This window comes from Amblyomma maculatum, chromosome 9 (assembly GCF_055883805.1).
Source record: "Amblyomma maculatum isolate TAMU_Amacu chromosome 9, ASM5588380v1, whole genome shotgun sequence".
Taxonomy (NCBI): domain Eukaryota; kingdom Metazoa; phylum Arthropoda; class Arachnida; order Ixodida; family Ixodidae; genus Amblyomma; species Amblyomma maculatum.
In genome coordinates, this window is record NC_139352.1 from 35,042,256 (window position 1) to 35,068,035 (window position 25,780).

A 25,780-nucleotide genomic window follows, 5' to 3' on the forward strand; every position below is an offset into this window, starting at 1 on the left:
GCATTCAGATCTTCCGCAAGATATCAGCTATTGCTTCTCTTTTTCGGAAGCCAACGATAAAACAGCAGTGGGCGGAACATGTACTCACACTGGAATTGAACTGATATTGACAGCATAAACTGGCAATGCCAAATCTGCCTTCTTTCAGACTGCAGAGAGCGATGAACGCGAACGCGGATGATCCCACGTTGGGACAGCTGGATAACGGCGGTGAAGTAGATCCTGCTCCAAGTGCAGCCCAAAATGCTGGTGCCGCACCGTCTCCGGCTGAGGCTGCAGCTTCTTCAAGCGCAAGGCCTGACGTGGAAGAAGTGGAGCGTCCACCACCAGAACAACTGCAACCAGTGCGCACAATTCAACTTAGTCCGGGCAGCGAGAACGAGACAGCACGGGTAGTGCCTTGCAGCTGTGGAGGTATGGCACGTTGATCTACGGTGTGGTGATTGCCTCTCGGATATGTATATGACATGGTCAGTGCGTCGTTGAGGATAGCTTAATTGCGTGTCATCACCACGCCCGTCCAGTAGTTATCCATGTTGTTCGTTGCACTGCTTTAGAACATGCTTGGCAAGGCATCCTATGCTTGGAAATAAAGCGTTCAGAAAAACTGTAGACTGATGTGAAGTTATGAACAGAACGCGCATGAATATCATCCGAACCAGACAGCAGAATTTAATAGTGCGTACCTGCACGTTTGTATTGAAAGGCGCAGCTAATTAACTTACAACGGCTTCCAAATAAATAAAGATAAAATTGCACTAGAATATTTTTTTTTTCATTTTTGCCTTACAAACTCGGAAATGGCATGCACTCGTGAATAAGCCTAGGCATTTAGGAGAAGCCTTACATGCGAGTCATGCAATCTCCAATCCACATTCTGCGAGATAACGGTAGCGCATGCAGTCACAAATGTGATAAAATCCGCCAAGTTGTGGTGCTCATATGAGGTGGAAGCGTCGGATGGAAAGACACTTTCCAGGACTCTTGGGTGCTAACTAAATCACGCTACACCAAAACTATGAAGGCATGTTCATACGGCTTGGTTAAAACGGGGGCAATATATTTACGTCGGATGGTCGCCTACGACTGGCAGCTGGATAACGTGGTAAATTAGGAATGTACCCTGATAAGGATCTGTGAGATATTAGAGGAACGGGTCAAGGGATTGGTAATTAAGCGAGGAGAAACTATATATACGCGAAGGAGGACCCGCATAGGAAGGCGCTGACGGGAGCTGTTGATGTTATCGGGTGATACCCTTAAAGGCGGTACTTAATTGTCTCCCGTGATTATTTTATTCGTCGTGTTACGCAGAAAACGGAAGTCGCGACCGACCCGGCTGTGTTCATCTACAGATATACCGTATCAATGTGGACGCCATCAACCTTGGTCCTGGCGACACCGACACACAGCGCAATCAGAACAAGGTACGCTAACCAGTTGGAAAGAACAGTACACTAATTGGGCGCCGACCGCGTTCTCAGTGTTCGGGCGGAATCAACCGCAGATCCTCTACACGCCTGACTACGGGTGCGAGCTTCCTTTCTGTTGCTTTAATAAGCAATAACCCTTTCAGCCCTGACGAAGACGAAGCAGTCGCGCTCGCGTGAGGTGTGCTGTTTATCCGTTGCCTCGTATAGAGGACTCCCTCGACTGACTGCGCCAAGCAATGCATTTTTCTTGTCTAGATCTGTGCAGCGGATATTGGCAAATAGAAGTTGGCGAGAAAGACCGAGAGAAAACTGCTTTTGTCACTCCGGGCGTCCTCAAAGAATTTCGTGTGCTTCCCTTCGGGTTCCGCGGTGCTCCGGCAACGTTTCAGGAAATGATGGATACCGTGCTCACCGGCCTTAAATGGCAAACATGTCTGGTATACCTGGACGATGTAATAATTTGTGCAACAACCTTTTGGGGACACCTACAGCAGCTCAAAGTAGTGTTAGAAGCGAACGAGTAAAACTGCGCGAACGACGGGACCGTAGGAACACACAGACACAAAGAAGGCGCAAACTTCCAAATATGTGGGAAGTCAGAAAGTCTCATATTTATGTGTCTCATGACAGAAAGTCTCATAGTAATGTGTGCACCTTTACTCCACGGTGAATTGTCGCATAATGTTTATAAGATAAATAATTAGCGAAATTATGACAACTACATTATTCTTTAAGGTATTGGTTCTGAGCCATGGTGTGTCAGGACCCCTTGTGGACCAATGGAAGTAGTGGAAGACCCCTTGAAACAGGCGGGGGCATTTACTTTGGGCTTCATCCCGCCACTGTTCCCGGAGAAGGCCGCGGAATAGGGATTGAATCAAGGCTTAACCGGTCTAAGTATCAATATGCAGAAGACTAAGGAAATGTTCAACAACCCAGGGAAGGAACATCATTTCACAATAAATAGCGAAGCACTGGAAGTGGTGGGCGAGTATATTCACTTAGGACAGGCGTTAACAGCAGATTCGGAACATGAAAGGTAAATAACTGCAAGAATAAGGAAAATGAAGCCTTTTAAGATGAACACCTGGTATTAACAATCATGGGAGGTTGCGGCCAATTACTGCACCAGGGTGGACAACTCCAGTTTTGGTGAGGGAGTGCGTTGTTGGATGTATTCACCGGCATCAGAGCGCACCCCAAACCTGTTTATGCAATTCCATCGACACGCGAATTTTTTTTTTTTAATCCGGTGAAGAATTGCACGGCACTGGGATTCGAACCTCGGTCTTTTTGCATGTGAGGCGGATATTCTACCACTACACCAAAGCTGCACCTTGTAGGAAAAAGAAAGCGGCCTTGCTAGAATAGTTATTGAATGCAAAAAAAGAAAGCGCTGAAGCATATGGGTCGGTTATCCGAGGTCCGCCATTCTTCTGTGTTGCGGTAGCGGTATCGCGTCGGGAAGGACGCTGACACTCCCGCCTTTTTTCAAGCCTGTCAGCGAGAAAAGTGCGGTCTCAGCTTGTATATTGCTTAACATATTCCAGCGCTTTTTTATGCATTCAGTAACTATTCTAGCAAGGCCACTCTAATTCCAGCGCGGATAAGCGTGATGCAAGCGCATACATCATCCATACCGTTCAGCTCAGGTAATCACACTGAATGCCAGAGTATGTTGTCGTTGCGACTGTAGGAAGGAGGAAAAGGAAATGCACTGGCCTGCTACTGTCTGTGTAGATTAGCCACCTTCGCTGTTGCGTGCGTACAGAAGAGAAACGCGCAACAGGAGTCGTCTGCCACCGAAGCGGTGGGAGGTGCAATGACGTCCTACAACATGTACAACCACAGGCAGTAGGCTAACCCCTGCCGCAAATGGCGGGGACCTACCATTCCCGGCTCCGTAGGACCAGGAGCCGCCACCCTCCGTTCACACCAGGGAGTAAAACAGCGTGAGGAAATGAGGAAAAGTGTTTTTGTATTGGGAAACGCTACAACTAGTTGTTGAGTATTATGCATGGTTATAATAATAGAAGCTGATTATATAAGTGTAATTACGGTTTTTATGCCGCACACAAAGTAATTAACACTTAGGTCTATATTGCAGTGGTTCAGCATATTGCTGCGAACTATTGGAATGTTTATTTCTTGCTATAATGTGACCTTATCACATTGCTTGTAGTGTGCAGAATGGTTGAGTCAATGCCGCGAAGATTTTATTGTTTGTTTTATGCACGCTCAGAGCCGCCGGCTGGGCCTTTGTCATTTGCTTTGTAATGCAGGATGAATTGAGATTTACCTTCGTTGATTGCAGCCACTCGCGTCTCCTTCCACAGTGTTCCCGATTTTTTTGGGTGCCTTTGGTGGCTTTATCTCGAATCCTTGCAGACTTGAAATGCAGTGCTGCCGGGAGCAGTAGGTATTCGTAATTCGACGACGGCCGAGAATGCTTACTGTTATCGCCCCCACCGATTTGCTTGGTTATTTTGTCGGTGAATTTAGCCCAATAAATAATTTTAATTCCATGCCAGTCTGTTCACTTGTTGCCTTTGCGTTGTCACCATCCTGTGACACTATTATTGCAGCATGTACCAAATACTCACCTAAACGTTGACGTTTTCCTCATATGTGTGCAGACGTTCTTAATGTGGCTAATGGACGAGGACCACATGGAGGACCACATCATGTTTGTGATGAGCATCATGTTCTGCATCAGTCTTTTCATGATGCTCACGTTCGCTTGGCGTGAGGCCGAGATGGCGCTGGCCGGAGTCTGGTGGCTCTGGGCTGGGCTCCTGGCTCTGCTGCTCATGGTACAGACCTGCACTTGGGTGACCTTCGCGCTCTACAGCCTCTGGTGAGTACGGATGATGCGCCGTACGTGCCCTCTAGGCCTTGCTCTGCAGTAAGAGCTATGTTTGTCCCATTCGTGCGAGTGACGTCGTCATTGTCGCAGTTAGCTCTTCTTTCTCGCGTACTCCCGTATTGATCGTCACGCCGTATGTGACGCAGGCCTACTTTATGCAACAACACCTCTACCCCCGACACTTCAAGCTCACCCTGTACTCCTGTGGTACTGCAGCGCAATGTACGACCATATCTGCAACATGCCTTTACTAGAGTTGACCCGCACCACTAATAAATGTTCAACTTAGTTGGTCCGAAGTTCCAGCAATACCTCTTAAGGGCTATACTTCGGTTTACATTTCGTTTGTGACATCAGATGCTTGCGCGATCCCTTGAGCAACAGGTTCTGCAGTCTGATTCAAGCGCCTTCGTTTGTAGATCCGTTCATGATGAGCTGCGAGTCGTGATTCTCGTTGTTATGGTGTTTCTTTACCTCTATCGCCTTGATTTTTCGGTCATTGTTCTGCCAATTAATTTCATCGAGGAGCGCTATATCCGCTGGGTAATTTGATTCTGCCATTAATTGTCGACGCTGACGTTTACGAGCATTGCGAGCTTCACCCCCCAATGTGCTCGACTCCTGATCTATGACTGACGAAGCAGAGGCTCGACAGCCTATTTCTACAAAGTTATCAGCTTCATTAGCCGACACATAATGCAGCATTGAACACCGTCGCCAGTCCTTGGAGACAACACTAGTATAGACAGTCCAACGTTTATACGAATGTGGTAATGCCCTGCTCGGTTGCACGAAACGAGAGGCCGCAGTCACATCTCAGAGAGCTTAGTGTCGCGCGCATCGGCTGCAACGTGCAATTAAATTTGACACCCTTGAACACCTTATTCTATTACTTCAATTAATAAATTACACGAAAACAACTTCGGTTCGTCAGAGCTTAGCAAGGGCAGTCACAGAAAGTCGAACCGACCTAGAAAGCCAACAGGCATCCACTGTTCTTCTCCGAAGCGACGGTGATGCGCAAACCGAGTAAACAATAGGCTTCCAAGTAACTAGCAAATGCGCGCGCACACACACACACACACACACACACACACACACACACACACACACACACACACACACACACACACACACACACACACACACACACACACACACACACACACACACACACACACACACACACACACACACACACACACACACACACACACACACACACACACACACACACACACACACACACACACACACACACACACACACACACACACACACACACACACACACACACACACACACACACACACACACACACACACACACACACACACACACACACACACACACACACACACACACACACACACACACACACACACACACACACACACACACACACACACACACACACACACACACACACACACACACACACACACACACACACACACACACACACACACACACACACACACACACACACACACACACACACACACACACACACACACACACACACACACACACACACACACACACACACACACACACACACACACACACACACACACACACACACACACACACACACACACACACACACACACACACACACACACACACACACACACACACACACACACACACACACACACACACACACACACACACACACACACACACACACACACACACACACACACACACACACACACACACACACACACACACACACACACACACACACACACACACACACACACACACACACACACACACACACACACACACACACACACACACACACACACACACACACACACACACACACACACACACACACACACACACACACACACACACACACACACACACACACACACAATTTCCACATTATAAAACTTTGGATACTGTATCTGGATAGGGAGGACGCTACGTGGATCAACGAGGGTTTCCGTGTACAACTCGCATTGAAGTTTGTAACTGCACTCAGCAGCCCGTCCGGTGGGCCCCGCTATGCCTCGGCTGTCAGAATGCGCATCTAGGCGTCGCTGACAAAAACCGCCAGCGACAGAGGAGAGGTCCCTCGACCAGGTAGTGTCTTCTCTTGACATCGAAAGGTCGGTCGAAGCACAGCACATTAGGTTACAATGTGAAAAGCGCGAAGAGAATGGTGGGCACTGACGGACGGACACGGAGCTGAAGGATGAAGCGATGAATATATGGCCGCCAACGCAGGATCAGCGTGCCGCTCACGGTTGCCAGACTTACTTTTGTAAACCCTCTATTAATCTGAGCAGATCGACTTTATCACTTGATTAATCGGTCCACCTTTCTGTTCTTACACCAATTTCTTACAAGCGTAAGATACTGCTCCGGGTCGTTGCTTCATCCAAATTCACATCCAATGATCATTGCTCATTGCGTCCCCGTCGGTGTAATTTAACGTGGAACGCTCATAACGAGGTTCATATGATCGCAGCTGAAGTAAAGTATATAATGAACGCCGTCCTATCCACAAGAAAAGAATGTTCATGCATCTAATTGCATCCCTATCTTTTATTTCTCGAAAATCTATGCCAAAGCCAAAGGTTCATTTGCGTATATAGTCATTGAAGCGTAATTTCTTTGATGCTGGGCTCTGGTCGTTCATGTCAGCACTTGACACATGACGCCTAATAGCCCATGAAGTCTCACGCGATGATAATATGTTTCGCAGCCCATGCAGCGTCATATGATGACAATATTTTTGTGAATGTCCACAACATATGGAGTCGAGAGTTTTCTTTGTGCAATTAATATCTTTCTCTACAACTCAGTTTGCCGACTTCACGTGTTCTTGTGAAAATTGTAGTGCCGAACCTTCTCTGAATGTATATCTGTACAGAACTTGCGAAGTCACCTGCTGCGTTGCATTGAAATGCCCTCAAAACGAATAATGTATAGTCGTGTCGCGGAGAAGGATAACTGCCATCTGAAGGCCCCGCCGGGGTGGTGCAGTGGTAAGACGCCCGACTACTGTGCCGGAGTTCCCGGGTTCGAACCCGGCCGCGGCGGCTGCGTTTCGATGGAGGCGAAACGAAGTGGCGTCCGTGTGCTGTGCGATGTCAGCGCACGTTAAAGATCCCCAGGTGGTCGAAATTACTCCGTAGCCCTCCACTACGGCTCCTCTTTCTCTCTTTCCACTTTCATTCCCACCTTCCTCCCTTCCCTTACGGCGCGGTTCGGGTGTCCACAGAGCAAGTGTGACAGTTACTGCGCCTTTCCCTTCCTGTGAACCAATTAAAAAAAAAAAATTAATCTGAAGAGTCTTGGTGACGTCAGATACATTATGCAGTGAAATCATGCTTTACATAAAACTGCAACAATAAATTAGCTTGTGGAATATGCTTCCTCAAAATAAAAAATGGAAGTGACATTATAGAATAGATGAAAAAAAAAGCAACAGAAAGCATCCATAAAGAATAGAACAATGAACAGAAGCCTAACTGTCTTGCTGCCAACAAACCCTTACTGAAGAATAGAGCTTTATTGCGTTTGGCAGACAGTTGTTTTGTTTTTAAAATGTTTCAAATTCTTGTATAAAATTCAAATATATTCTTTAATGGCGAAATCAGACTGCGCGCCGCTTTCTACTTCATTATTAGAATCAACTATCCTGGAAATGGGATCACGATTAGAAAATCATGTTTCCATGTCATGGTTCTGAAGCCTTTTCCGTTAAACCTGGAGAAGAAAAAAACAACGAAAGACTTAGTTCAAACAAAAAGTTGGACTGAGCGAAAACCTCGAATATAAAGGAACTGAGATATAATGAAAAGTCGTGTATAGCAAATTACTGAGATATAACGTAAAAGTCGAATATAACGAAAGACTAGAATATAACTGTAGATTAGGATATAATAAGAAACTCGGACACGAGGAAAGACATATATATGGAATAGCATGAATAGAACAATATCAAGGAAATAAATATTCGACTATAACCTACGATCTCATAATTCCGTGAACGGTGCGAGCTACGGCAGCCTAGCTGAGGAACAGGTTGTCAAATGAATCGCGATCATCGGTCGTGATTTTTCTGTCAGGAAAGCCGCCGAAGAAACCCGTTGAAGTTTGAAGTTGTTTTTCATCACAAATGGTGATACATTTTCTTGAACTTGCATACAACTAAATACACTCCTTACTCCTACGCGATCATTTCAATACTGATTAAGACATTCCCCCGCATGCCCTAATTGTTCTGAACACTATGCAAACTTGGAAAACTGCATGTTTTCCTGCCCTGTTGCAATACAGTCACCGCAAATTCCACACCCCCCAACGTGGCGGGCTTGGTTATCCTCTGACCAGCTGAAAGGTCAGTTGGCCTTGGTGACCCCGGCCCAGAATATTCTCGACGCTAATAGTGCGTTGAATAAAGTTGTTTTCTTCTCCTCCTCCTCCTTTTATGAAACCTAAACTACCTTATACATTTCTGAAAGTGGGCCTATTATGCTTTCGTGTTATTTTGTGAATTTCTTTTCAAACTTAATGTCCATCTTGTGTTTGTGCCGTAAGCAAATGCAAGTATTCAATAAAAGTAAGAACTTCGCCTAATCGACACTTGAAGAATTCTCCGCGCGCTCGAATTAGGAGACTTAGATGTTCCAAGAAATGCAAAGCGCGCCCATGAAACCAGCATTGCACACAAATTATCGCCAGATCAGTAGGCATAAGAATATAAGTATAAAATTAGTGACTCTCCACAGCCTAACACGCCAAAGTAGACGATTTTAGCTTTTTAGACATGTATATTAATTGCGAGGCAGAAATGAAACCTTTTAAGATGAACACCAGGTATTAACATACTATAAGCAACTGTCTGTCGGATCCACAGCAGTCAATTTTAAAGTTTGTCACTCACATCAAGCATTTACGACTGACGTACGAACCAATTGGAAACCAATAACAGCAAGCTGTAAGCCTGCAAAACGAAGATAAGAGGATTTGTAGATTATTATAGAACAATCGTATGACGTTCGAAAAACAATGCTTTCATAAAAATCAAACATGCGCATGCCTAGATTATCCAGGTGTGAAAAGTGTTTCTACGGCTATTGTCATACGGCCGCATAGCAGCTGGTTGCTATGACAACCAAATGATTATCACTATTCCTATAGACACATGCGCTTGTTGGACCGTCAACTACTCTGACGGAAGGTTTGAGTCAGTGTTTTATTTAGGTGCATGTATCACCTTTCTTTGTGAAACACTTCCGCGGAAGGGAAACCGCAAAAATCGACACGATAACTTGCTCTCTGCACGAACGCTGAATGACCACCCAAGCAGTCTCAATACAATGCGCTCTTCGTGCGTAGGTTGTACCCGAAGGCATACATCAGGTGGAAAGCCGAGCCGCATGCTCCGTTGAGTCGACTGCGGTCACCGTCGAGGCGCCGCCGCCGCCGAAGGCGTAGGCGACAGAGCAGCACCGGCAGTCTTCGCAGCAGCACCGCCGCCACTCAGACACAACCGGTGCTTGGCGCCGACCGGGGAACGTAGCGCCGATAGTCGCCAGGCAGCTATAGGAGGACACCCTTGAGCAATCTTCTCGTGATATAGGCATCATATAATGGTCTGATAACAGTTTCTGAGATCATACTAAAAGGCGTTTTGGTATGCTTTAAACGTCTTTGCTTCTTGGGTCCTGCCAACCGAAAACCTGAATAGTCGCTTCATTGATTGCGCACGATGATGTTGCTGTAGACAGAAAACAGCCCCCCCCCCCCCCCCCCCCCGTCAGTTTTCCTGCGTGCATCATTCAACTCCATTCGCTGAAGCGGGGCGAGTAGCCGTCAAATTGGCGACTTTTTTTAGCTGTAATTGCCCCCTTTCTTTAAAGCCAAACTTCCTCTGCCCTCCGCCTCTGAAACCTTGCTTAGATCTTCGCTGTTACCACGCTCCTCATCTACGGGGTGCTTCAAATGCGCGCTGCTGTCCATGGAGAATGTTGCTGAGGCTTCCGTCCCTGAGGTCTGAAGCATTACGCCACTTGCAGCTCGAAGGTCAGTCGGCAGCTCTTTACACACGCTGAGGGTTGACTCCAGACGCGGCGCACTACACCCCAGCGATTCACCACCGACGGAGCAGCGTGAACGCGCATTCGCTGGCTCCTATGCTTCTGCGGCAGAACGCGGCTTGTTAACCAGCTCATGATCAGATGCACCATGCTCAAGCTGGCCAGAGTCCGGAGGCTTAGGGTCGGGAGGTTCACTAGGCGGCGGCTTGATGTGCTGTTGATGTGCTATCCGTGAGGATGATCATAACGACGACAGTTCAGTTCAGTCGTTCAGTCGTGTCCGACTCTTCGCGACCCTATGGACCATGTCACGCCACGCTTTCCGGTCTCTCACTATCTTCCTAACATCACATAACTTCATCTGCAGTGCCTCGAGGATGCCATCTAACCATCGCGTTCGCTGCCTACCCCTTCTCCGACGACCCTCAACCTTTCCCAACATCAAATCTTTCTCCAGCGACTCCTCTCTTCTCATCAGATGACCAAAGATGACCAAAGCGACTACAGTGATGCCTTAATTAGTAATGACAATGATGACATTAGCAATGACAATGAGGGTAATTCAGTTGATATTGATAATGAGCCAAACTTGATGCACCCTGTCTATCAGGAACGCTTAGGCCTTCGCATTTTCGCACTGTAGATTTCGAGTTTTTTATAGCCTGCGTATTATACCTTTATCCTTTCAACTAAAACAGATTAGAAACGCTCATTGTTCGCGCCCACACTAAAGATGTCATTCTGGATAGTTTTTCTTAAACACGTTTATGCAATTCAAATAATACACGATTTGCTGACAATAACATTATGGTCCTAACAGTACTTTTCAGTAACTACGAAAAACAGACGGGTTACTTTTGTGCTATCTCTTTATACCATTCATTGCCTTTCTACGAGATCATCTCGCAATTCATCATTTCAAAATCACTGAAAAATGATTTAATTAATAACCATCACTTATATTGAGGGTTAAAATTCCGTGGTTTCTTTTTTGCTTACACTTGTATATTTGCATATTTCTATCAAGATTTGTTATATTTTACTCCTTTTCTGCTGACTCTTATCATTTTGTTGCTGTTCGTTTTATTAACTCAGCTTTTATTCCATCTTAACGAAATAGATTGTAGTGTCTTCTCTGTAGTTATGCTCCGAGAATTTATTCTCTAGAAAGTGTGTAACAAATGTGATTAGTATGTAAACTTGTGTCACATTCAATTCCTGCGGTGTGATTTCGCTTTTGTAGTTATGTTTTATATGTTATGTATTTTTGGGCAAGAGGTCCGCCTCACAGGCTAACTGCGGGACTTCCTTCTGTGTATTTTTAAGAATGTAACTTGATGCGCACTTCAGTAAACCTTCAAATCTTCAAACCTTAAAGGAGAAAGTTGGTTTATTGAGAAAAATGGTTTCCATCCGAAAAATCACACAGCTCCACTAAGCTTACGTTTCCCCCGCGGCTTCAGTTACGCAGATGAACTGACACAGCGGATGTGAAACGCACCAAAAGATCCTTCGAAACGGTTTTCTAAAACTTTTTCCAAGGTTTGGTTCTTAGACACCGCTTATTTGTACACTTTTGCGATCTCGCCCACATAGACGCGTGATTCCGTTCCCTCAACTGTAGGGTCCTCTGAGCAGCGTCACCTGGCGACAGAAAACGGAAATATTGTAAAAATGAATAATTGTGAGTTTGAAGCTTTCAGTGCTCGCTGCTTCAGTGGCGCAATGGATTGAATCTACTTACCTCAGCACTAAACGAATGAAGCATCTGTTCGAATCCTGTAGAAACAGCTTTTTTCTTTTAATTTTTTTTTTGCATTTTGTTTTAACTTCAACAAAATAAGCTACCAAGATCATTCCTGGGGGTGTTCCCCTTTAGGTTGCAATATGTAGTGTTTTTATTTCTTAATAGCCGCAAAACCAATCGTGAATAGAGCCACGAGGTGATAACATTACAATGGTAACACTAATCAATTACCTTCAGGCCTCACCGTAGTCATTTCCTGCCTTCAGTGAGTGTATGTTACCTTTAAGTTGCGTTCAGAGACACCTTTCGGTAACTATTGCCGTTTAACCCGCTCAGAGATAACCAGTGAGGAGAAAGAAGTTGCGGGACCCTACCGTTGAGGAGACGCCACATAGACTGCGAGCAGATGACGCAGCGCGGATGAGCACGTTTTACTCACTTTTGTGATTGGCTGAAACGAACTCCTGTCTTCAACACTGCTGCAAGGAAGTGATGAGATGAGTATAGGCGTAAAGGGCTCGCGAATTACCGTTTTACTCTGATGACGGCCGAATCACTTGGCTTCTGAAATGTACTATTTAAAGTTCAGATTCAGATCGAGCATGTCATTGCTGCAAACTTCTTCATGGCATACAATTAGCAAGCATGCGTGTAGACACCCTGTATTCTCACCTTCATTTAATGCCGTCTGATGGTTTGGTGTTTCACGACTAGGCTTGGTAGGTCTTTTTTTGATGCAGGTGATAACCACGTGCTCCGAACACCCCAATCACGTTTCTGGGTACAGCGCTGCCTCTTGAGAAACCGAAAACGGTTCCCGCCTGGTTTGAGTTTTCTCATTTCTATGCAGACTTGCTCAAAATGTTTTCGTTGAATTTTACCAGTGCGTTTATCGTTTGCGTTTGCCACCTGACGATCAAAAGCTCTTTCCTTCTGTAATAATAATAATAATAATAATAATAATAATAATAATAATAATAATAATAATAATAATAATAATAATAATAATAATAATAATAATAATAATAATAATAATAATAATAATAATAATAATAATAAATTATTTCTGGTTGCCTGCATACTTAATAGTAAGCGTTCTAATCCTTATCCGCCAACGTGAGTCAAATCTCTTCGAAATTCACAGTCGTAAGGGCACCTGTTAGTCTCCACAAAACGAAAACAGCTGCTTTATAACTAGTGTGTGCTTGTGTGTGTGTGAGAGAGAGAGATAAAGAGCGAGCGTGCGCATGTCGTTATGATATTGTTCACATGAATAAATTGAGCTATGATTGTACTCCAAAAGTTGCAGCTTAATATCGCTTTACACAGCGATAACCGTCCAGTCAAACTTTACAACGAATTATTCGTACCGGCTCGCATACAGGTGACGTGTTTCTTTTCTATATGCGCTTCACGTAGATAAAAAAAAAAAAATGTCAAATCACTGAACAAAGTTTCTTACCGCAGGCTGCGTTACGGAATAGATTTCCATCTAGCCGATAAGTCGCGCACTGCAAACTGAGAGTTTAAAATAAAGGCTGCAATCAAGTACATCAGTCGTATAAATCCAATGGAAAGAAATAACACGATTGTGTTCGTGAATACAAAAAAAGAAATTAATATACGCGGCAGATATGTTGTAAATTGATTATCTCAATAAAACAAAACACACGCATAAGGTTAAATATTCCAGGATTTCTCAATATAATTGCACCTGAAAGACACAACTGTAAACCGATACGTAATTTCACCAGATATTTTCCTTCTAAACGTCGCAAACCGGTGCCGAAATAAAACTTCTGTCAGTCATCTGTCAGTCTTCGTCTGGCAGGTCGCCTATCTTCTGCGTGCTTGCGTTATGATCAGCTGCCACTCGAAGCCGACGCTGTGACAACCAGGACCTCTGATGTTTCCTGTAGGCATCAAGGAGGGCCGGGTCTCTCGGGCCCCACAACGAATGAGGCTTCACCGCTTCCTTGATATCCTGGAGAACGGCAAGAACACAATATTAGGTCCGAACTGTTATACACCACAAAAGCATCTTGGCGCACCAGTTATTGGTACATTGGAGCATAACGCTAGAAGAGTTCCAAATATAACAAAATGGATTATAGCATACTGAAAGAATCGTAAGCGAGACATCACGCTGGATGGTCATGTTACAATTTAGTATTGCTTTCAGGAGCTCCGCAGAATTTTTTCTCGTGACCACTGTTATTTTTGGTGCTGTGGTGCTTCACTTCAACTGCTAGAGATAGTTAGCCTCAGAAGAATTGCCAGTTTTCCCCATATTTTACTTAGAGGAAATGTTCTGAAGAAATCAGCTTGGTATTCGCGCTCGCAGCATGACCTCTATAATAGGGCTACTAAACAGCAATACAAGAACGTATTCACTGTATAATCATCAGGAAGACTTTGTCACTAAAAGTAGAAAGCCAAATAGCTGAATTGAAGTTTTCATTTTCAGCTCGCATTGTACCGGTAAACACTAGGGTTAAAACTACATGAGGCTTTCAAGAACACTTCTTTTCTCAGGCTTCTAGAAAAATAAGACGTTTCTTTTCCGAACACAGACAAGGAATGGTTTTCAAAATGGAAAACAAAATCAAGCAAAATATCCCTGATAGAGCTCCTGTGAAGTAAATGACTCGAGTAAAAGGGGGAACACGAGTACCTACGCTAAATATTTTACAGGGGCGTAAGCTTATATGATATGAAAAAGAACGTCTCCAGTATTGTTAGAAGCTGTCTTTTTCCAAAGAAATTTCATCGGCATTGGAACATGATGTCTGTTGGAAAACATCGTGTCACTGGATTAATATCGTCATTTTGGCTCTGTGCGGCTTCCGACCCCAACAATTTATCAATAACTACAAAATACAAAAATTTACAATAACTAATAATATGACTACGAGAAGAATACATGAACGTCTCTTCAATATGATATTATGTCTGCGACACTCTAGCGTCTGCACACCCCTCATAATCGTTACAGGGCTCTAAACTAACAAGCTGTCTTTGGAATCTGCAGTTCACGTACTCAGACGTAGTGCGTTAGTTTTAAATTTATGAAATAAAGCTGATCATGAGAGATTAGAGCTCATTTTCTTAGCTGCCTGTTGCGGTTTATCAAGTTCTTGGTTGCATTTGTCTACTACTAGCGAGTTAAATTTAAAAATTACTGGTTCATTACTGCAGTAAATTTGAAACTCCACGCAAACAAATAAGTGCGAGAATCTAGGAGCAGTAATGGCAGCGCAAAGCGCGTAAGAGTGTCCCATATACCCGTTTGTATTTCCTGAAAACGGTCAGGCTGACGACCGCAATGATTCCCAAGCACGCAGCCACAGTCAGGAAGCCTACGAAGTTGGCCCACAGAGGATACTGATAGGTGCCCATCTTGACGAGACCGCTGAACGTAGCCAGAGGACTCAGCACAATCAGCTGCACAGAGAGGAAACTAGATATTACAATGCAGGAGAAGCGAAAGCTGCACATAAGGCGTCTCTGCGGCACGCCACAAGCATAGTTAGTGTAGGAACTGGACGCACTGCATCCCCTCTTGCCTAAATAAGACTGACACCGCGTAATGTTTTCGCAACCATTGTTCCAGTGATTTTTCCTATTCGTTTTCATTCTACTGTTGGCCTGCATTTGAAACGGCGTTTGCGTTACTTCCTAACATGAAGCATTAGTTAAAAATACCCCTTGCCTTTCTATTTAGCCGTTCTCCCTTATTATCTTTTAGTTATATCTTCTATTCGCCAAAAGCACACCGCAGGGCCAGTCCGGGCTTTCGACTCACTAAAGCAAAAATGACACCATGGAAAGTAGACACTGCGAAAACTGGCGTAGTCTCTATTTCTCGCGTACACCACTGCTAGTAGTATTATTCTGTTGTCCCGCGCCTCTAAATTTCGACTATGTTTCAATACATGTCTTCTCTTTTTACACTATGGTCTTTCTTTCTATGCAATCACTCCTTGTCACAGAGAAAGATAGTTCTAGCATCGATGTACATGTAGCCCTGCATCCTATCCTGTCACCTACAGCCTCAGCAGTAAGACCCTAATTTAACTGCAGCATGTCACAGTGGGTAGGCGATAATTTAAATGAATCTAATTAAATACATTTTTTTATTTCCTTCAATTGCGACTGGCGCATGGTAACATGTGACAAAGCAGGAAGCAGGAAATCCACCGTTCCTCGTTCCAGGGAGAGGAGGAATAAATAGAGATAGAGGAGAGTGCGAGGACACGGATGTCGGGTGTTTACAGTGAAATAGACGTTAAATTCTGAGGAACTCTTCCACTCTGAGCTTAAAGAAACATCACCGGTGACTTACTTCACCAAGACCCATTATTCCCCGCCGTGCGCAATGTGGGAATTTACCTACCGACTGAAGGGGTTAGCGAGGAAGAGCCTTAGGGACATGCATAAAAAAAGCAAATAAGGTAAGTCTGAATGTCATTTACAAGGCTAAATGAGCTGTGTGTAACGGAACGTGACGGACTAACTACGCATATTTCGCAAGTGGCCCTAGGGTATGTCTGCTTGCGAAAAACCTTAGATTCATGTAAACAGCAACGCTTAACCTCCTGGATGTAGCTGCGGGCCATAAGGCCCCCACACAATAACTGCACGTGGCTATGGGCAGTAAGAATTAACTGTCCGATTAGGGGTTGGGCAGACAGGACTAGAATGGCTATTAAGAAAATCGGGGAAAAATTATGTAGAGACACTAAAGACGGCTTACTTATACGAAGGCAAAACCTTTACAGTCCCGTGGAGAAATGTTTTCGGATAAGGTTTTCGATGTATATTACATCCTTTTCTGGTAGTATTATATTCGGTATGTGTATTTGCGTATTGACAGTAGTCTGTCATAATTCACGTCGCACCTGGGAGCTGTAACAGCCGACACATCGGGCTGAAAGTACACAGATAGAAGTCCAAAATCATCGGCTGAAATCTCTTTGGCGTGCTAGTTTCCAACTCGGGTAACATTAACACGCTATGCAACAAGAAATTCGATTACATCAACTGGAACGCTGTACAACGAGCAGTTACGTTACAACATTGGTAAGGAAGTCGAGAAAAGCCGAGAAAACTGCCGCCACATGGAGATCCGCCAGTGGCGACTATTATAGACGAATGAAGCGTGTACTGTCGCATGCTAGTGACAAGTCCATAGGCACAATTGAGGAGATGTGGATTGCACTGGAATGAATTCTTTATTGGGCTGACTTGCGCTCGCTAAATAACTAAGCAGTTAAGCAGCGGAGATAACAAATGTTCGGCGGGCGTAGAACCACCTCTGAACAGCTCCGCCTTTCTGCTGCCGCTGTGGTAAACACTGGTACGTTCTCTTCCACCGCCCACGGAGAACAATGGACCTCCAGTGCCTCTATTAGAATGCTATTTTCTATTGAAAACGCTGTTGAAGCGCACTACGACCTCACCTTCGCCAAAGACGAGGAAAGGATGTCTTCTACCCACGTCAAGAAGAGTGCGAAACTAGTCGTCCCCGATCCCTATCGTATGCAGCTGCACTGTTTTCACTGACGCAACGTAGCCATGCGTGGAATGCCCTTAGGGTCTCCAAGTCCCCTAGACAAAATTAGGGAGTCTTTCGAGGCGAGGTCGCTAAACAAAACGGTAAGTCCCCTCCAAAGGCAACCTCAACGATGAAACGACACGACTGCAAACTGATACAAGTGCTCAGCAAAATGGAAACGGTGAGCTTGAGTCACAATTTTGGACACGATGAAGCTGAGACCTGACTACGAGTCCAGCATGCAGTGAGAGGACATAAACAACCTACATGGAAGTGGCTGTCGGCAGTCGCACAGTTACTGCTTTGGCGGACTCAGCAAGCCTATATCTCGACCATCAAAGGAACGTTCGCTGCTCAACCCAAGAAAGTACAACACTGCTTGCGATTGGCGCATATTTGCACCGCTAGCAATCGCCACATACGCCATCGAGCGATGCACCACAATAGTGACAGCTGACATGTTTGTTCTGCAAGCGTTTTGATGTCGAAGCAGTGATCCCGCAACGTGTTTTTGAGAATGAACAGACAAACAGCAAACATATTCGTGGCTATTACCTAGAGTGCTTACCACCCAGCACTATTGAATTTCACTGCAACACAGATAACCTTGACATCAAACAATAGCGCATATGAAACATGCAGCGACTGCGAGTTCTGAAGTATGTCCTTTGGCGAGGACAAAGTGGCGTCTTCAATTTAAACTCCTCAAAATGGCTCATCATTTTGTTTCCATTTCATATTGCTCGAAATGCATGGCTAGAAACAAGCGAAATGCCGACAAGCGTGCTAGTGGAGTTTCCGTGCTCATAAGGCCGGCAAGGTACAAAGATCTTGGAAGCGAGGAATCATTTTATCAAGAGTTTTTTAGCCGCCGAAGCGCCACGTTCAGACTATGATCACCAAATGTAATTAATACTGTTCAGTTCGCTGGACACCAAATGCTAACGCTTATAAAACAAAAGCTGGAACTAAAATACATGTACGTATAAGTCACGTTTTTTGGCAGCTGCCAAGAAATAAACTCGATACTTAATAACCAGACTTTTGAGCAAACGAAGGTACTGCACTTAATTCTCGCCCTCTGTTTCCAAAGAAATATATCACCGTAGCCATTCTACCTCGTGCACTAGCCACTATACCCATTTTTTGTTATTCTTTCCAAGGGCGCAGAGGTACTCACAAGCAGAACTGCGGGGCAGACAAGTCGCCACAGTAGCATGGAGAGTTTGCTAGCTTCGTGACCACGGAGGAACTCGATGTCTCGAGAGATGTTGTGCGGACCTGCATGGGGCGAAGTTAAAACGCGTTAATTCCTCGTGGCTCATAATGGTAGAAGATGTCACGATAGCGCACACTTTTGTGCGTTTGCCTTATAACACCTGCTTTGAGCAGCCTATAACTATGGTGGGCTTCTGAATGAGATATTTTGTTTACCCAGAATCTGCTTTGTGTTTGTATTTATTATGTTTATATTACTCTGCCATAGTCGACATTAGAAATATAGAAAACATCGCGGATGTTGGTACAATTTCAAAATTTGACTCGAATAAAAACATGAATTATAAACTTCAATCATTTTACAGACAGACAGACGCCTAGAAAATTTCCTTCATCTCGCACTCATTTTGTTATACTACCCACTCGGCTGATCCCAAGAGAAAATTCTAACCATTAGAAATCGTCGTGTATGAACAAGGCATTTGGCTTTAAATAACAAAAATAAACAGACAGAGGCAAAATAATTTGATGCGAAGTTTGAAAGAAAAAGCCAGTCGGGAAACAAGCCAATGGCACTGCAGTCACAGATGCTGAGACCGCAGAGCTCATTTGCACCCTGCAGGGATCGCAATTGGCTCAGGTTGCCTGAAGGCTTACCTATAAGTCATACTGCATGCCTCGGCCACGTATAGTTTGTATAAATCACGCGGCTGAGCCGCATTCCGCACGGAGAACGTGGCTGGCGCAGTAACACCACTGGCATGTACCGTCTGCAGTCGCATTACGTAGACAAGATTGGAATCTATTGATTTTAAACAAAGAGACGGAGCTGCCATTCTCTCTTCTTCGCTGGGAAGAGAGATGTGCGATAGCTATCCTCTAGAACTTATTGGTTTGGTTTACGGGGACATCTCAAACCGAATTAGGCTACGAGGCACGTCATGATAGAGGGCTTCGCATTATTTCTGCCACATGTGGTCAGGAGTTCCCCAGCAACTTAAACTGAAAGGGATGGTAACCTACGCTATCGCGTCATGCCCGTAAAGGCAGAGCTTAAGTTTCCTCCATATCTGCCATTCACGTAAAACATTTGAATCGAATTAGAGGTGTCTTCAGAAAACCAAAGGAAGATGTACAATCCTCCACCCCGTAGGTGGAGTGTTATGTAAGAAAATTAGCGCAATTGAGTGCACGGATCCTAATGAACAATGCAGTCCATGAATCCGTGTGAAGCGCAGCGCCATTGAGCACTTGCGCTAGCTTGTCCTAGTATTATTTGTGGATTGCTGTGAAAATATATTAGATCAGGTGAGTATAATCTTTTATTTGGTCGGAGTGGCCATATGATTGTCGTTGGGCATAGTGCTAAAATGCGGGCAAAAGTTGAATGTCCACTAGGGTGGCTTTTTGGGCTTGTTGGTGCGTAAACATAGCGAGACTGTAGCGCAAAGCAGACAGGACACACGAGAAGAACGAACAACACGAGCGCTAACTTCCAACAATCTTTATTTCAGACATGCAGCACATTTATACGCCAAAGATAGGAAATCACTTGTGCTGACAGTATCACCGCCGGAGAAAAGAGAGTTCTTTATCGCATAAACTAATAGACGGAGTGCTAACACAAGTCTCTCCGCAAGCATTTATCTTCTCAGCAGCAAGCATTTATCTTCTTATCTTCTCTCTTTAGCGCAAATAAAGATTGTTGGAAGTTAGCGCTCGTGTTGTTCGTTCTTCTCGTGTGTCCTGTCTGCTTTGCGCTACAGTCTCGCAATGTCCACTGTTCCACAGCCATTCGTGCACTGGACAGAAAGCCTCTTATCCCATAAAACTCCAAATATCGGTTTTCTTACACTCGTCATAGGCCTTTCTAGCTACCCCTGCCATTTCCCGTAAATAATCGGAGCAGCTTAATCTGCGTACGGCAGCTGAGCCCAAGGTTCAAGATCGAATCCCGGTTACAAGGGTCGGGACGAAAGAAGACAACCCAACCGTGTACTGGGCAATGTGGCTGTACGTTAAGAAACTCGAGGTGGTAGACATTAATCCGCAGTGCTTTACTAAGAGTCTTCTCGTAAGCAGTGTTCAGCTTTGGACCTTTGAATCCCATAACAGTACCATTCACCCGTGGCAAGACCGAAATGATGGCAGGAACTGAGACAATCTACAATCCTCTATACGTTCGTTGAAGCCGACTTACTGCGCTTACCAAGGCTGAATTCTTATAACGAGTCTGAGAGTAATAGTCGCTCACTGTCGATCTCATATCATCTCTAAGTCACACTAGCTGCCTGCGACCATTCGTCATTTGCGAACAGCTATTATAAAGTCAGCAACGGCAAGGCCAGTGAATTGGGTTCAAAACATACATATATAGAAATAAAATATTTGTTATGCCATTTGAGCTTTGTTGTGGCTGGTATGACAACTCAGCACGATATGTTTGCTAACAACTAAGCGGTACGATAACGTGAAGTCTAGCATGCAACATCGTCTTCTCAGAACTAATATAGAATGACTCCGTGAAGATGCAGTGACATGGCGAAGCACTGACCGTATATCCAGACGATGGCCACAATCCCGTACAGTGCCACGACAGGGATGGCCAAACCACCGACGTAACCATCCAGGAGATGGACGATGTAGAAGCCATTCTGAGAAGAAGAAAAGAAGGACTCTGACACTACAAATAACGTATGCAAGCTCTGGGCCACTGCTTGGAGTAAAACCATTGTGCCGAAGCTAATATTTCACAAAATGTAATGTCGCTTGATCATTGGCAGGCGCTTTAAAATTGGCTGGCGAACTGGCCAGGGACGACTCATGATCTGAAAATGGCGTCACTGTTAGTGTGCTGCACCGACGTCTGCAGAATTCTTGCCTGTGTGAAACGTTTTCAATGAGAGCAAAGATAAATCAAAGGCATCTACTTTCCTCTGCAAATAAAGAAGCTTCATCGCCGGGCCACGGGTGGCCAGCCTCTAAATTCCCAGATATATTGGCGATGGGCAAGCACCGACAATCTGTAGCTTGCACTAAAAGGAAAAGTAAATAAGAGGACCAAGGAAAACAATTATCCTGGGTTCAAATCAATCTATACTAATTAAGATATGCGAAAACATTTTTTTCGGCGTGCTTTGGAGAGAGTGCATGGTATATAGTTTAGCGATGTTAAAAATTTTTATTGCACGACCTACAATTGTAAGTACATAATCACCGGCTTCGATCCCTATTGCAAACTACCCTCCGACTTGACCAAGAGATGGATGCTAAATGGGAAGCGAAATGGCATGGCATCACCTTGAAGGCTCCACAATGCAATGTTACGTCATAATTTCGATACGAAAGGAGGAAACTGGTAACACATGGAGGTTCGTTAGTGATGTCATATGAGCAAATAGAGTGACAGAGGCGATGGTGAAGAGGCCCTGTCACAGGGGTCTTTATTGTGAAAGCCGTCGTCCCACCCATCGCTTCGGCGGCTCGACAAAAGCTGATGTCACAGTTGCTATGGCAATCAGCGATGCACAAGCCAGATTTCTGCTTGGCTGTGCCGATCGTACGACTGCTTTCGCGCTACAAGGCTACTGGAACACGAATTATGCATTGCAAGGAGCGGAACTGTGCTCTCTGCATAACACTCTAGTGTTATTCTCACACGAGCAGGACCATATTGAAGCAAGAACGGAAGAATTTGGTAGAGTCAATAATCATGACATTTGTGTCAGCTCACTTTGTTCGACGCTGTAACGTGATTTTCAGCCACAGCAGATTGTGAAATTGTGCTCAAATGCGCTCTCCTTGAATTCCAAGTCAAGATTTGTGTTCCAAGTTAAGGTTTTGTTTGCCTGCTTCCACTTTTATTCAGCGTGACTGCTGCGTCATTGCCCTTGCATCGTTGCTAGGCCATGGCTCCAGACCTTGGGCACTTGGAGATGTAAGTTCTACTAGCGTTCGTTTTTTATTTATTTTATTTCCTAATTTATTTCCCTAAAATTATACGTTGTTTCTTATTACCTAAGCTGAAGAGTTATAGCCCCAAGGATGTGAAAACTTGTATTTTGCTGCCATGTCAAGATTCCTTAACATTCCAATCATCCAAGAGTCATTAGGTGTGAAGAGACATCAATTAGACACACCTAGGTCTCGTTTATATCATTTTAAGGGCAAATGGATTGCGAAGAGGCTTTTGTGTTTTCGCTTCAGAAAATTGTCATGGACACTATTGATGCCTCTGGGTAGGCTAAGAAATGAGAAAAATTACATTTTTAATTGCTGCCAGTCGCGAATGACGGAATATCTCTGAAGATTACTCTGGCATCTCACAATTTATTTATTTATTTATTTATTTCAAAATACTGCAGGCCTTATGGCCCAAACAGGAGGGGCATGCCAGGTAACAATCACACACCGAAAAAACAAAATTACAATGCACACTACAATTCGGCGAGAAAAAAGGAATCATAATAGTAATAGTAATTATTAAAAAATTTGACAGTCTAACAATTATATTTTGAGACCTCATTCATTAATTTTATTCTACACGTGTGTATCAACTGAATCTTCAGTAAACGTGAAATCAAATACACGAGTCACAAAAGCAACACCGAAGCGCAGCAAATGTTGCTCAGGTTATGCTCCTCCAGCAGCATTCGGCGTGGCCCGGTAGCTTTAAAGTGCTATCGATGGTGATGCTGAAAAAAAAACTAAAAAACTTAGAATATTTTACGCAGACCAACGTCTTTCTATACGGACATCGAGGACATATAGAAGCTGGCCTTTATCGCTGGATTATCATGTTTCGATAAACAAAATGACAAATTTAGCCTAAAACAGAGATTTTAAATGCTAGAAAGAACCACACATTGAGGTGCAGCTATCATCAACGCTGGCGTTTTGAACTAGAAACTCCCAATCTCATCGAGACAGTTTTTGCGCGCATTTTCTAACCACTTAAACCGCCATCTGCATCTTCACCCCAGAATAATTTCCTATGTATCTGCAGTAAAGTCAGCGCGGGAAACTTGAGGAGACGGGCCCTTACTAGGGTGAAGGGGTTGTTGGGTGTTTGGGTCAGAAGTGTGGATGGGTAAAAAGGGGAAATTGGAGAGGGGTTGCTACTGCTAAGGAAGACCACTCAGCACGACACGGAGACAAAGGACCATATCTCTTTCGCTTCCCTGTTTAGCTTTGGCTTACGATCGCGAGTTGCAATCCGATGCAGCAAAACTATCTTCCATTTTTACTGCATTTCTTAGTAATAAATGTATCTCATATCCCAAACAAACGCATCACAGCCCGACAGATTCATAAAACCAGATTTAACCAGGACATAAAGTAGGGTGGAGTTGTCCTCCATGCCGATTTAACGACGTATGTAATCGCTGGAGTCCGCGAGCGGAAGAGCACCCCATGAACCGACGTCACTGGCTCCGCCTCGTCCGCGGACGGCGTAGCCTTCGCAAGCAAAAACGAGTCAAGCGTGTTTGCCTTGCCAAAATATGAGGGTGGTGTGCTGTTTTTCTAGCAGAACTATATCCTTTAAGTGGGGCAACAATGACATTTTTGTTTCATTTTTAATTTGGGGGAGGGTGGGGGGCTTTTGTAGTGTCAACAATAGGGTGCATCAATGTTTTCGCCTCCTTCAATGTCAACAATGCGGCATAGTTGGCTTGGAATGCCGTTGCCTGCCAATTTTCTCTGCGGTGGTGGAGCTGTGGGGTGCGGCTCCTGCCTCCGGAATATATCCGGCGGTTTCCGTCAGTGCCGTCGTCCGCTCTGTCCGTCCGGAGCCTCGTCTGCCGCCCGCGGATGAGGCGGAGCCAATGACTACGAATTGCGTGGGACTTCCGCGGATGGCTCGTCAAGCAGTTTGCATAGCAGCAGATGCACACGCTTACCTGGGTGCATAGGAAGCACGAGAGAAAGAAGCAGAGCAGGCAGTAGGAGAAGACGATGAGCATCTTTTTGGGAGGAAGCCGGACGTCCATATCCGCGAGGAGCTGTTGCAGGGCGCCGCTGAGCAGTGTGAGCTGTGGACGGGATGTGGCCATGATTTGTCAAATATGCGATAAACTCACTTGAGTTGCTGTATTGACATACGATTTGCAGCTGTTTTGATTATAGTGCACTAGTACTACTCGTGCGGCCCTATCGGAACGACTATGAAAGTGAAAGTTAATTAGTTCGAACACAAATATTTATATGTATTTTGATTGATTTTTTTCTTCTTATAATCTGATTACGACTTCATGTCAAGAAATGAGACCGCTAAACTTTTTGCCGTACGATTGTTCGAATACGAGCCGGACCGTCCACATGGAATGCATATATATCATACAGATGTAATCGTACAGCCGGCAATGATTAGTTGTTTTTTTTTGTATGAATTTTTGCTGAACTTCCATTCTGTAAAAATTAACATGTCATGTTATATGCGAAGAGAGTCTGAGTTATTTTGCCAATTTTAATTTACCCGTAGGGCAACTAAAATTTCTTAATCTCGTTAAAGAGTGCAAGCAGCAACTACACAAAAAAGGAAATCCTACAGTGAAGCACATTTAGTTTTCATGCCATGAAATTAGAAAAAGCTGGAGGCAAACGGTGGACAAAGAAGAGCGAAGAAACCTGAGCAGTGAGGCCCTGGAGAAAAAATGCGGCGAAGAAGCAACCACTCGCCACCCGGGGCAAGGTGAAAGTGCCCAGCACCATAGGGAGCGTCACGAAGGGCACCACTTGGCCTGCGTAAGGACGAAGCGGTAGCTATAAGGCACTGGAAGCGTAGTAGCTTTTTGCCCAATGTCACCCGGCCAAAATTACTCCTAATTTTGGAAGCGTGATGACCTGCATGCATTGTGGTGCTGACGCTTCTCGCCTTGGAACCAATAATGG

General features: G+C 44.7%; 2 protein-coding genes across 2 annotated transcripts; one reads left to right on the top strand and one right to left on the bottom strand.

The window, feature by feature from the left end:
* Window positions 1-108: 108 nt before the first annotated feature.
* LOC146178821 (uncharacterized) lies at window positions 109-22,827 on the top strand. Its single transcript, XM_084579803.1, has 4 exons — window positions 109-414; window positions 1,315-1,427; window positions 4,070-4,290; window positions 22,758-22,827. The coding sequence occupies exons 1-4, from the start codon at window positions 126-128 to the stop codon at window positions 22,792-22,794; spliced, it is 660 nt and encodes a 219-aa protein (XP_084435929.1). The 5' UTR covers window positions 109-125; the 3' UTR covers window positions 22,795-22,827.
* Window positions 13,848-24,915, bottom strand: LOC146178822 (sodium-dependent dopamine transporter-like). The gene is made up of 5 exons (XM_084579804.1): window positions 24,790-24,915; window positions 21,444-21,543; window positions 18,852-18,952; window positions 15,400-15,558; window positions 13,848-14,098 (listed from the first exon to the last, which is right to left on the bottom strand). The coding sequence occupies exons 1-5, from the start codon at window positions 24,877-24,879 to the stop codon at window positions 13,928-13,930; spliced, it is 621 nt and encodes a 206-aa protein (XP_084435930.1). The 5' UTR covers window positions 24,880-24,915; the 3' UTR covers window positions 13,848-13,927.
* Window positions 24,916-25,780: the final 865 nt, after the last annotated feature.